We start from the raw sequence: 13,685 nt of genomic DNA, 5'->3' as shown, positions 1-13,685 counted from the left end.
GACCAACCTAGATGGCATATTCAAAAGCAGAGACGTTACTTTGCCAACAAAGGTTCGTCTAGTCAAGGCTATGGTTTTTCTTGTGGCCATGTATGTATGTGAGAGTTGGACTGTGAAGAAAGCTGAGTGCCGAAGAATTGATGCTTTTGAACTGTGGTGTTGGAGAAGACTCTTGAGAGTCCCTTGGACTGCAAGGAGATCCAACCAGTCCATTCTGAAGGAAATCAGCCCTGGGATTTCTTTGGAAGGAATGACACTAAAGCTGAAACTCCGGTACTTTGGCCACCTCATGCGAAGAGTTGAGTCATTGGAAAAGACTCTGATGCTGGGAGGGATTGGGGGCAGGAGGAGAAGAGGACGACAGAGGATGAGATGGCTGGATGGCATCACTGACTCAATAGACGTGAGTCTGGGTGAACTCCAGGAGTTGATGACAGACAGGGAGGCCTGGCGTGCTGCGATTCATGGGGTCACAAAGAGTTGGACACGACTGAGCGACTGAACTGAACTGAACTGACTGATGGTCCCCACACTATGAGCTCAACAACTATTTACAGATTCAGTTGGAAGCAGTTTAGTGCATTTTCATGTTTGGAGTCAGTTTTTAGCTTTGGTGTAGACATGCAAGAATACATTGAATGAAGGGGTAAACGAACAGTGGGTTCAAAGCCATCTGCTTTGTGAACATTTCTCTGTGAACTGAAGCACTGTCTGTGTTACTGTCCTTTTTGAAGCTATGGATTTTTGATCCTATTTTTTGTCAGTTTTGTGTTTGCCAACACACTGAAACTGTGGAAAATAGGAAGAGAATTAGGATAAAATTCTCAGCTTTATTAGAATAAATTCAGCTGTGAAAGATTTGTAGAATGAATAAGGAAATGGCATTAAACATGCTGATAATCTAAAATAGTAGATGTATTCCAGTGAAGGTGAATTCATGTTTCTTTTCTAGAAATCAGTTGAGTTTCAGAGCCCATTATAGAATAGGTTTGAAAATTGAGAAAGTGGCAAGTTCTCTTTCTTTCTGTCCTTACAAAAACAAAATGAGTTTTATTCCTTTATTTAAATATGGAGTAGATCATATCTTATAAACAAATTGGCAAATGTGTTACTGAAACAAAGCCTGCTGAACAAACAAATGAAAAATACTTTAGGGCAAAGCTCAAAATTGTACCAAAATGTGTTATCCTGAAATTTTCTATACTTCAGAAATTGTGATAATTTATGTTTATTGTTTCTTTTAGTAAGAAAGGTAATGGATATTAAAAGTAGTTCCATTTTAATGTTACTCATCCATAGTAACATTTGTTACTATGTTCCATTTGCATAGTTCCATTTGCAGCCACATGGATGGACTTATAGAGTGCAATACTAAATGAATAAGTCAGAAAGAGAAAGACAAATACTAAATTATATCACTTTTAAGTGGAATATAAAAAATAACATAAATGAATTTATTTATAAAACAGAAACAGATTCACAGATATAGAAACAAGTTTATGGTTACCAAAGGGAAAAGGAAGGGAAAAGGGATAAATGAAAAGTACGGGATTAATAGGTATACACAACTATATATATAGAATAGATAAATAACAGGGGATTTACTATATAACACAGGGAACAATATTCAGTATCAGAATAACCTATAATGGAAAAGAATCTGAAAAAACATATATGTAACTGAATCACTTTGCTGTATACCTGAAAATAATGCAATATTGTAAATCAGTTGCTTCAGTTAAAAAATATACTTCAGTTATGCTTCCATTAAAAAAATAGTTTCATTTTTCCATTCAGTTCTCAAAACTGAATTTAAGAGAGGTTAAATGATTGTTTAAGGACATAAACTTAGGAATAATTAAATAAAACAAGCAAAACCCTCTCTTAACTGATCTCTTCTGTGATAATAATAACTGATCTCTTCTGTAATAATAATAACTGATCTCTTCTGTGATAATAATAATTTCTTCCCTCCCTTCCTTTCTTTCTACCTCCCCTAAATATTTATTGACTTCCCTGGTGGCTCAGATGGTAAAGAATCTGCCTGCAATGCAGGAGACCCGAGTTCGATTCCTGGGTTGGAAAGATTCCACCAGAGAAGGGAATGGTAACCCACTCCAGTGTTCTTACCTGGAGAATTCCATGGATAGAGGAGCCTGATTTCTTACTCTTTATAAGGCACTAGGTAGTCAAAGATGAATAACATGTTATTAAATGTTAGGAATCACCATCACAATTTTGTTAGATCCTCAAACAGTTCTGGAAAGTAGGGAGAGTGAGTGCTGTTATCCTTATTTTACAGATGATATTGTAATCCATCTTACAAATAAGAAGACTGAGGTTAAGAGAGGTAGTCGCACAGGTAGTGATAACTTAATAGTATTAACACAATAGCAAACATTGATTAAGAACTTACCATATGCCAGACAGTGTGGTAAGCACTTTACCTGAATGATGCTCACCCTCACAGTGGGAACACATTGGCCCTTGCAAGCACTCACACCATTGCACTTTGCGTGTTCTTCCACTAGCACTTAATCACAGGACAATTTATATCACAACAAAGTGTGATGTATATAAAATAAGTAATAAGGGTAAGGATTCATTGAGTACCTATCCATGTGTCAGACTTGTGTCTTACAGAGTCTTTAAGGCTTGCAGCAGCCCTATGACATGGCTTATTATTTCATTTTCACAGATGAGGGAAATGAAGCTTAGTGACATCAAGCTACTGGTTCATGGTCATATGAATAATTAATGCATAAGCTAGAATTTAACTCTGCTGCTGCTGCTGCTGCTAAGTCACTTCAGTCATGTCCGACTCTGTGTGACCCCATAGATGGCAGCCCACCAGGCTCCTGTGTCCCTGGAATTCTCCAGGCAAGAACACTGGAGTGGCTTGCCATTTCCTTCTCCAATGCATGAAAGTGAAAAGTGAAAGTGAAGTCGCTCAGTCGTGTCCGACTCTAGCGACCCCATGGACTGCAGCCTACCAGGCTCCTCTGTCCATGGGATTTTCTAGGCAAAAGTACTGGAGTGGGGTGCCATCGCCTTCTCCAATACATGCATGCACACTAAGTTGCTTCAGTTGTGTCCATTTAACTCTGAAGTTTGGGCATTTAATCACTGGAGTCAACTAAAACTACATAATCAGAGGAATAAACTTCATGAAGGCATAGACATACATTCCCAAATGTCTTCATTCATTCAACAGATGTATCTTTGAACGCTTACTCTCTGCAACTCACTATGCTAAGTGTTGTGGTTATCCTGGTGAGCAAGCCATTTTCTATGTGATTTATACCTTTGTGGTACTTACAAACCACTTGGATAAACAGATTAATCAAAGAATCACAATAGTATGTATTTAAAGATTGAGATAAATGTTTCAGGAAAAACAACATAGTTTTTTGAGAGATTATAAAAGATTCTGATTTACGTGGGACTTTAGAATCTTGAAGAAATAAAACTTGATCTGAGGTCTGAGGGGTGAGTAAGAGTTAACTAGTTAGGGGTGTTATAGGTGGGAAGCTTTATTGGCAGAGGAAATAGCATGTGCAAAGGTTCTGAGGCAGAAGAAACACAATATATTCAAAAAATGAAATGATGATGCTGTGGCTGAGTACAGCCTTGGACAGACAGGTGGCTTGAGAGAAGCCTCTTCATATCTGTCTTTGAAGGGTTTGAGTTTTAATCTAGCAGCAGGAAGCTAACAAAAGACTTTAAGCAAAGAAGTAATAGCGTCAGACTTGCAATTTGTAAAGATTACTCTGGTGGCAATGTGGAAGGCATACTGGAGGAGGGGACATATCCAGTTGAAAATAGCACCCAGTGAATCAGAAAATGTTGGCACAAAGGTCAGAGTGTGGACTCTGGGTCAGACAGCCTTCATTTAAGGCTTAGCTCAGCTTTAGTCACCAGGCCCTGTGCTAGTTATGCACCTTCTTTTGGCTCAGGCTCCACTGAAGGCAATGGCACCCAACTCCAGTACTCTTGCCTGGAAAATCCCATGGACGGAGAAGCCTGGTGGGCTGCAGTCCATGGGGTCGCTAAGAGTCAGACACGACTGAGCGACTTCACTTTCACTTTTCACTTTCATGCACTGGAGAAGGAAATGGCAACCCACTCCAGTGTTCTTGCCTGGAGAATCCCAGGGACAGGGGAGCGTAGTGGGTTGCCGTCTATGGGGTCGCACAGAGTCGGACACCACTGAAGTGGCTTAGCAGCAGCAGCCACTTACATAAAACAGGGACAACAGTACAGACCCCAGGAGAAAATCATTTTGAGGATTAAGTGGAAAAGTAATAGTAATAAAGAACCATCCCCATTTATAAGATGAGGAGATTTAGGCTTAAAAATAAAATGAGGCTTTTCATTATTATTACTTACCTGGATGTTGTGGAATAAGACTGAAGGGAATAGGAGATAAAGGCAAGGTCTGAAGAGAGAGAACCTCCCCTATCCAAACAAACAAATGAGCCAAAAAACCTGATATAAGGGCCTGGAGAGATCAGATCTTGGGATAACCCAACTGAAATAACAGAGTCGTGCTCACCCCATTCCTCCCTCAGGAGCACAGAGATTTCACTCTGCAGTTTTCTTTCTTCGTCTCCTAAAGGGCTAGATTAGACCAGCTATTCCTTCAGCCCTGTAGGCATGTTGGATGCCAGGGGCCCTTCTGTCCCAAGCAAATCGTCAATTAAAACTCTCCCCATTTGTTGTGTGATGTTAGAAACTGCATTAGTAATGAGATAAAAGCCTTAGTCACACAACCAATGATTAAATTAAAAACACTTATAGTACTATTTTTTAGCATAAGGGAATTTTAAGTCAGCCTACTTTGAAGGAAGGTGGGCACTTGGTATCTAACATACACAGATGAAGTGGGCGTCAGGGTGGGAGAGTATGGGAGAATACACACAGAGGAAGGGATGGGGGCTACAAAGATACACTTTTGAAGCACATTAATTTTTCCCAGGATTCTCGTGTTTACCTTCACACAGATGGGGACGGTAGAAGCTGGTCTTAAACTGTTTTTGTTATGTATGAAAATTCAGTATTTCATCTTCCTGTGATTTGTGAACATATCTTTAACACAGCAGACTTACTATAATTAATTATTCTACTTTAAAATATTTACTGAGCATTTACTATGAGCTTACCACTGTAGCAGGTGATGGAGTGATAAGCTAAAGAGATATACATGGAGATTTTACACTCATATTAATTTGTTTTCAGAAATATTACTACTTAAGGCATCACTTCACAAATGCTTACTAAGTGAACAGTACACTATTGTAAAATAGAAAATCAGGGCAAGAATGGTTATTTTTGGATTGGCCTTGACCAAGGCTCTGTTCTCCAGATTGAAGAAAAATCCTTAAATATTTAAGAACAGGATACTATGTAAAGCAATATGGTAATTAATGAATGCGCCTTTCTGTACCTCAAACCAGAAGCAATTGATATTGATGCATTTTGGGCCTGTATCGTGGCTTCTGCTGAGAATCTCATGTGCCCAGCAGATGAGTGTAATGTTACATTTGCTGAAACCATTTCCGTTGTCTGTTTCAGGGCCGGCTTGATGCTCTAACAGAAGTAGATGACTCTGGACAGTTAACAATCAAATGCTCTCAAAATTACTTGTCTCTGGATTGCGGTATTACTGCTTTCGAATTATCTGACTACAGCCCAAGTGAGGATTTGCTCGGTGGCCTGGGTGATATGACCTCTAGCCAGGTCAAAACCAAACCCTTCGACTCGTGGAGCTACAGTGAGATGGAAAAGGAGTTCCCCGAGCTTATCCGAAGTGTTGGGTTACTTTCGGTGGCTCCTGACTCCGTCCCTTCCAACTTCAGTGAAGCTGTGAGCGAGGAGGCGTCTCAAGTATCTCTTTCAGCAGATGACACAGGCAGAAGTGAGGAAAATAATGCGTGCACAGTGGAGGAGCAACCAGGCTTAATGCAGGGGCCATCATCTTCAGTGGAAGCTCCGACAAATGCTGTTCAACCCGCTTCAGAAGCTGTGAAGCAAGAACCTGATTCCTCTTCCCAACATGGGGCGAAGAATCAACAGCCTCTTGCTTGTGAAAACACAACCCCCAAGCGATCCATCAGAGACTGCTTTAACTATAATGAGGACTCTCCCACACAGCCCACGTTGCCAAAAAGAGGATTTTTCCTTAAAGACGAGACAGTTAAGAATAATCTGACAGGCCCTAGTGGAAAGAAGCAGATGGTCGATCTGAAGCCTGAGATGAGCAGAAGCACCCCATCCCTGGTGGATCCTCCTGACAGGTCTAAGCTGTGCCTGGTGTTACAGTCTTCTTACCCCAACAGCCCCTCTGCCGCCAGCCAGTCATATGAGTGTTTGCACAAGATGGGGGATGGGAATCTTGAAAATACAGTTAGAAGTCACATTAAGGAGATCTCCTCCAGCCTGGGGAGGCTCAACGACTGCCATAAAGAGAAGCTTCGACTGAAAAAGCCCCACAAGACCGGAGAAGAGATGCCTCCATGCCAGACCCCTAAACAGGAACCCAGTTCAGACAAGCAAGCCGAAAACACTAGGAGCGCGACAGTGCCGAATGCAATTCCTTCTAGTCCTTCCAAGGCCAGACAGAGGCCAGAGGCAGAGTCTGCCTCCACCTCCTCACTGGAGCCGTGTCACCAGAGCAATGGGAGCGCCAAATTGCCAGTGCAGTCAGAAACATCCAGTTCACCACCTTTTACTCAAAGCAGCGAGTCCTCTGCTAGCTCTGACAGCGTCACATCTCTAGGACCCCTTCTTTCAGAGCACAAAGGCAAAAGCAGCTACTCCTCCTCCCCAAGTCACATCACCAGGAACGGTCAGGTTGTGGAGGCCTGGTATGGCTCTGATGAGTACCTGGCACTGCCCTCTCACCTCAAGCAGACAGAAGTATTAGCTCTGAAGTTGGAAAACCTAACAAAGCTGCTGCCTCAGAAACCCAGAGGAGAAACCATTCAGAATATTGATGACTGGGAACTGTCTGAAATGAACTCAGATTCTGAGATGTATCCAACATACCATGTCAAGAAGAAGCATACGAGGCTAGGCAGGGTGTCTCCAAGCTCTTCCAGTGACATAGCCTCTTCGCTCGGGGAGAGTGTGGAATCTGGTCCCTTGAGTGACCTTCTTTCTGACGAGGAACTGGGCATGCCTCTCTCTGGCATGAAAAAATACACGGACGAGAAGTCAGAGAGAGTCTCATCCTCTGAGAAAAATGAGAGCCATTCTGCTGCAAAGTCTGCTTTAATTCAGAAACTGATGCAAGATATTCAGCACCAGGACAACTATGAAGCCATATGGGAAAAAATAGAGGTGAGGATGGTCTTCTTAATCTAGATGTATTTTTTTTTTTTTTTTTTCTAGATGATTTCTTACCTGATTTTTGGAAGTATTGCTGGGAAAAGGTGAAATCCTCCCCTCCCTGTTATAAAATGTCTCACTATTGTTGATAAACATAGGTGATTCCCCAAAGAAAGAAAAGAAAAGAACATACAATGGTCACTGCCTGGTGACAGTGGCCTCAGCCAGGAACTCTGCATGTCTGTGTGCCTGCTGGTGTGGAACTCTTGGTTGGTGTTGCTCAGACCTAACATTGCTCCTGGGGAGTGGTGGACCCGCTTGAGTGAAATACAAAACAAAGTACAACAGTAGCCAAGCACACGTACCAGTACTTCAGGAATATGTGAATGCAAAGTTCCAGTTACCCTCAGTTCTTCTCTGATTTGTTGGTTTTAACCCCAGAATAGCTTCCATGTCTCGAATATTAACTTTTGTAGAAAAAGACCAGACGGTTCTAGTTTTTCAGGATTTTTTCTTTTCTTCAGTCTTCCTCCTCTGGCTAATAACCATGCTCCCTGTATTCTGTACCATCTATGGGCTCTGAGATGGGGAGGTGAAATTTTGGGTAAATCTGTACTTTTAGAGAAAACTATTAGATGTAATGAAATCTTTAAGAAGAGAAATCAAAATTTTCAGAACTCAGCTCATTAATGTAAGCTGTGATATAGGATACTAGATAAAAGTATAGTACATATGGATGGAATGACGGGGAGGAAGAAGACGGAAATATATAGAACAAAGAGGGAAAAGTTAACAGCAATATATAATACTAGTTACATATATTAATAATTGTTTTTTACTAAGTATTTGTGTGTCCAATCTTCACAACAACCCTAATATTAACCCTATTTTATGTATGAGGAGACCGAGGCTGAGAGAGACCAGGCAGTTTGCTCTAGAACGCATATTATTACCTAAACGCTCCCATGCCTTTCCACAAGAAAGTGACCAGTGTGTACCGCATGTAAATACTGCAGTATTGAAGAGAAGAAATAATAGCAGCAGAGCTAAGATTTGCCTGGGAAGTCCTTGTGAAATAATAAGATTTTACTGAGGCTTTGAAGGGTGTGCCAGGATTTAGACAGAGAGAACTAAGCTGAGCATTTCAGGCAGGAGCAAAAACCAAAACATGGAGGTGGGGATTGGGAATGAGCATGGTACTGGGGCACAGAGAATTTCTCAATCAGAAGGTCAGTGAGCGGGGAGCACTACATTTCCATACCTTTAATAGACCTGGTTGCTGCCAGGCCCTGATGGCCAGACCAAGGCAAGTAGAATTTGTTCACCAGACATCTGTGGTAACTTCTCTGAAAGGGACTGAGAATAGTCACACAGCTCACGGTAACTCATGCTCCTTCTTGGGCTGTTATTTGCGCTGGTTCTGTGCTAAGGGCCTTACATGCCTTGTTCTACTAAGTCCTGGGAGGTAAGAACTTTTCAGATGAAGAGTGTGATTAGGAAACTGGCTCAGGGCCTCACAGCTAGTGAGTGCATAGCCAGGAGTTGAACCCAGAGCCAGCACACTTGAAGCAGAATAGGCCGTGGCCTCCAATAGCCTTTCTAGAAGGCCTCATGGGCAGTGGCAGGAAAGATGGACATGGCAGCCATGGCGGTGACGGATACGGAAATGCCTCTGGCAGCCAGTGTAAGGGGCTGTGGAAATGGGTGACGGGTGAATGGGGGGAGGGCTGTTGACGACGTGACCGGGATCCAGAAAACCAGTTCCAGACCTTGCCCAGTCATTAAAGACAAAGAGTGGCTCACAGCTAGTCATGCTCCATTCTGGGCCTCGTTTCTTTTTTGTAGGTAGAGATGTTTTAAACAGATGATGGCATTATACCAACTTCCAAAGGAAGCATCTTTTATTCCATAATTCTACAAAGATGAAGCTAAGTTTTCAGCCTCTAGGTACTGGGGTAGTTGTAATAGAAGAAACAGCTTGAGATGGAGGTGAGGCAGGTAGTTTTTAAAAACATATGCACTGATGTTGAGTAGATGATGAAACTTTTAAGAGGGAGTGTAGGCCATGGGAAATACTGTCCTGGAGTTGGGCTATGAGGTAAAAAGCTAAAAGGAGATTAAGCCCCCTCCTCAGCCCAACCTCCTTTCAATACTTCAGGTGAGGGTGACTGTCAATCCCCAGGTCAGTTGACCTTGGGTATCACATTCTAGCTTTGATCTCTTCCATATGGTGACCCATATTTGACCACAAAAATATAGTAAGTGTGCAGGCGTGCGTGCTCAGTTGTATCCAACTCTGCAACCACAAGGACACTAGCTTGCCAGGCTCCTCTGTGCATGGGATTCTCAAGGCAGGGATACTGGAATAGGTTGCCATTTCCTACTCCAAGGGCTCTTCCCCACCAGGGACTGAACCCTTTTCTCATCTCCTGAGTCACCTGTGTTGGCAGGCAAAGTTTGTTTTTTTTTAACCACTAAGCCACTTAGGAAGGTAACATCTTCCTGGTATCAGGCACGTACTGGGCATTGTACCTGCAGTCACGCCTTCATAAGATTCTCATAACAACCCTACAAGGTGTTTTTTTTTTTTTTTTTTTTAATCTTAAATTGACCACTTCTCCAGTGCACCCACTCTGGTCCTAGCTGCCATCACCTCCTGCCTGGATTATTGCAGTAGCCTCCTTGCTGGTTTCTCTGCTTCCACCCTGCTTCCCCTAAAGTCTGTTCCCAACAGAGCAGCCAGAGTGATCCTTAAAAAATAAATCAGATTATGTCACCCCACTCAAAACCCCACAACAGCTCCTATGGCATTCAGGGGCCCTACATGGATCACCGCTCCCACCCCTCCGCCTCCACCCCCCGCAACTCCTCTCTGACTCATTTCCAATTGCTCTTTCCTATGCTCACTTCACTCCGTTCCCACTTTGGCCCCTTTGCTGTCCCTAGAATAAGCTAGGCACACTTCTGCCTTTCAGACCTTTGTCAGCTCCCTCTGGCTGTACCTTCTCTGTCAGTTTTTTAATTCCTCCTTCTCTTCTGAGTGATTGCTCAAATATTAACTTCTTAGGGAAGCTTGGATTTCCCAGGTGGTGCTAGTGGTAAAGAACCCACCTGTCAATGCAGGAGACATAACAGATGCAGGTTTGATTTCTGGATCAGGAAGATCCCCTGGAGGAGGGCATGGCAACCCACTCCAGTATTCTTGCCTGGAGAATCCCCGTGGGCGGCGCAGCCTGGTGGCCTACAGTCCATAGGGTCACAAAGAGTTGAACACAACTAAACACGCAGACAGGGTAGCTTACCCTGATCACCTTTTAAAAGGTGTATCCTGACCTCTATTCTTGTCTTCAGCTCTTACTTTATTTTGACATTTTATATAATTCTCTTATTTAGCATGTATATTATTGTTAATTTTTTGTCTCCCTCTGCTAGACTGGGAGCTCTGTGAGGGTAGAAATACTCATGTGTTTAGTTTGCTAGTGAATCTCATGTACCCAGAACATTGTCTGCTACATAGTAGGTGCTCAGTGAAGACTGTTGAATGAAAGAGTGGGTGGATCCCTGCTTTAGAGTGGAGGAAATGAGTTCACAGAGATTAAATTACTTCCCTTAACCTGCACAGCTAGTATGTCATAGAGCCATGCTTCAAGCCCTGTCTGCTTTCTCTTCCCACTAAATAAAGTCTTGGGAAGAGAAGAATTCCCTGAGAGAATGAGGGTAGATGGAGAAGAGAAAAGGATGTCTCAAGTTTTAGCCCAGTTATGAGGCAGGAATATGAAAGCGGCCCAGAGTGGGGTTGAGGAAGGAACCGAATTCTGTGGTACTAAGTAAATGAAGGGAGAAGAGATGTTTAGTAAGATGAACATCAGCTTTGTTCTTTGCAAAATGGAGTACAAGAACAGTAAGGATGAAGGAGAAAAACCAACCTCTAGATTTGTTGTAAAGAGTCAGTGAGGACCTTAGAGAAAAGGGGACTTCATGAAAGAGCAGAGGTAGAAGCTGGGTTATAGATGGTTAAGAAGTGAGAGAGAATCATTCCTAATGGCTCCCAGGACCGAGTTGTGAAAGCCATATGAGAGAAAGTATGGTAGTGGAAAGTGAGGTCAGGTAAAAGTTTCTATTTAAAAAGTTAAAGCTTATTTGAAGGCAGGAATAAACGAGTCAGCAGCAAGAGAGATGGAGGTGCTGGAAAGCATCTCAGCATGGCATGTGGGACTCCATGGGAGGAACTGTGGCCTGGTCTAAAACTATGGGCTGCCATAGAGTCCCTGGGGACACCTGGGAGTCATGAGACACGTGAGAGTCTTAGATGCTTTATGTTCTTGTCATTCTTCACCTCTCACATGTATGTCTTTCTCTTACTGGGCTGGTTTTGTGAATGTGAAAGATTTGTTCTTAGTTTGAATTTTTAATTCATCAGAAAAATTAATTTCTTTGACTAGATTGTATGTTTTCACATGGTTTAAAAACTTATGCTTAAGAAACAGCCTCACAGACATAGAAAAAAAAAAAAACAACTTATGGTTACCAAAGGAGAAAAGGGTAGGAGTTTGGGATTAGCAGATATACACCACTATATATAAAATAGATAAACAACAAGGTCCTACTGTATAGCATAGGGAACTATATTCAATATCCTGTAATAAACCATAATAGAAAATAATATGAAAAGGAATGTGTTTATATATGTGTGACTGAGTCACTTTGCTGTATACCAGAAGCTAACACACATTGCAAGTCAACTATACATCAATAAAAATAAACAAAACCATTATAAACTTTAAAAAATATTCCATTAACTCTCTCTCCCATTCTTGTCCCTCAATTTGAGTTCCCACCTCGCCAGTGATCATTGTTGTTTTCAGTTCTAATGTCCTTTAAGAAGTGCTTTATACATACACAAATGAATGCAAATATATTGGTTATGCAGTATTTTAAAACCTGGGAAATAAGTTGCAACCCATCCTTCTCCATTAATGAAAGCTACTCAGTTAGTTCGGTGAGTTCTTAAGTGATGGTCCCTCTTCCACTCTCTGTGCAGGTTGAGGGAATCTTCCTCAAACATGGCTGATTTCCCGAGAACCTCTTGTGTGGATAAGGTAAACGAGCATCCCAGGTCTGAGTGCTTACCTCCTATGGGGCTTCTCAAGGCCTAAAATTAAAAGTGGAGAAATGAGTCAGTGCATTGAACTACACTTATTTGCTCTGATACATTCAAGAAATAAAAGCAACGAAGAGAAAGGGGACAAGGACACGTCTGCTGCTGCTGCTGCTGCTAAGTCGCTTCAGTCATGTCTGACTCAGTGCAGCCCCATAGACGGCAGCCCACCAGGCTCCTCTGTCCCTGGGCAAGCAAAATCCAACAGAATGATGAAAAATTAGCTTAGTCTGATGTCTGGACATACGTGGTTTAAGTGTTAAGGAATGGCAGCTATAGCTTATGGGCCAAAAGTGGCCCAAGGCCTAATTTCTAAAATAATATTTTATTGGAACATAGCTGTGCTCATCATTTATGGCTACTTTTGTCCTGCAGTGACAAAATTGAGTGGTTGTGACAGAGACCAATGGCTTGCGAAGCCTAGAATGTTTACTGTATGATCCTTGATGGAAAACATTTGCTGACCTTTGCTTGAAAGTGAGGAAGAAGCTAGGCAAATAATGTCTACTGAGCATCCACTATATGCCACGTTCTGAGTGGATTCCTTCATTTAATTTATATAACATCCCCAGGGAAGAGCTTTTATTGGTCCTGTTTTTACAGATGACACATCTAAGGCTCCAATGCTAATGACTTGCCCAGGGTCACCCTGCTGCTAAGTATGGGAGCTGGGATTTCAGCTGAGATGCCAGAACTGACTTGCTTTCCTCCTAGAGATGTATTCAAATGCCAAGGAACTTAGGCAGTAATCACATAGGCAGATCAAATCTATTTATAAAACCCACAGACCACTACTAGATTAGCAAATGAATAGTATGACTTCTTTCTCATAGCCATAGCTGGTAAGTAGCCACTAGTCCAATGTGGATGATTACTTATGCTAGTTGAGCAGTTGTGATTCTTAGGGAGCTGGAAAATTGCAGTGTGGTGTGATAACAGCAGGGCTTCCCTGGGGGCTCAGATGGTAAAGAATCCACCTGCAATGCCGGAGATCTGGGTTTGATCCCTGGACTGGGAAGATCCCCTGGAGAAGGAAATGGCAACCCACTCCAGTATTATTGCTGGGAAAAATCCATGGACAGAGGACCTCCAGTCCATGGGGTCTCAAAAAGTCAGACACGACTGCTGCTGCTGCTGCTGCTGCTAAGTCGCTTCAGTCGTGTCTGACTCTGTGCTACCCCATAGATGGCAGCCCACC

General features: G+C 42.4%; 1 protein-coding gene across 4 annotated transcripts in view; it reads left to right on the top strand.

The window, feature by feature from the left end:
- The window catches only part of AKAP6 (A kinase (PRKA) anchor protein 6), a 499,693-nt gene that overhangs the window by 209,131 nt on the left and 276,877 nt on the right, over positions 1-13,685 (top strand). For all 4 annotated transcript variants that reach the window (XM_010846980.1, XM_010846983.1, XM_010846981.1 and 1 more), the window contains exon 4: positions 5,575-7,341. In XM_010846980.1, coding sequence (XP_010845282.1) covers positions 5,575-7,341 — 1,767 coding nt within the window. The remainder of the gene's footprint in view (positions 1-5,574; positions 7,342-13,685) is intronic.

The sequence above is a fragment of the Bison bison genome, unplaced genomic scaffold (genome assembly GCF_000754665.1).
Source record: "Bison bison bison isolate TAMUID 2011002044 unplaced genomic scaffold, Bison_UMD1.0 scf7180017864242, whole genome shotgun sequence".
NCBI classification, from domain to species: domain Eukaryota; kingdom Metazoa; phylum Chordata; class Mammalia; order Artiodactyla; family Bovidae; genus Bison; species Bison bison.
The sequence above is the reverse complement of the archived record's forward strand: the minus strand, read 5'-3'. Positions and strand labels throughout refer to the sequence as shown.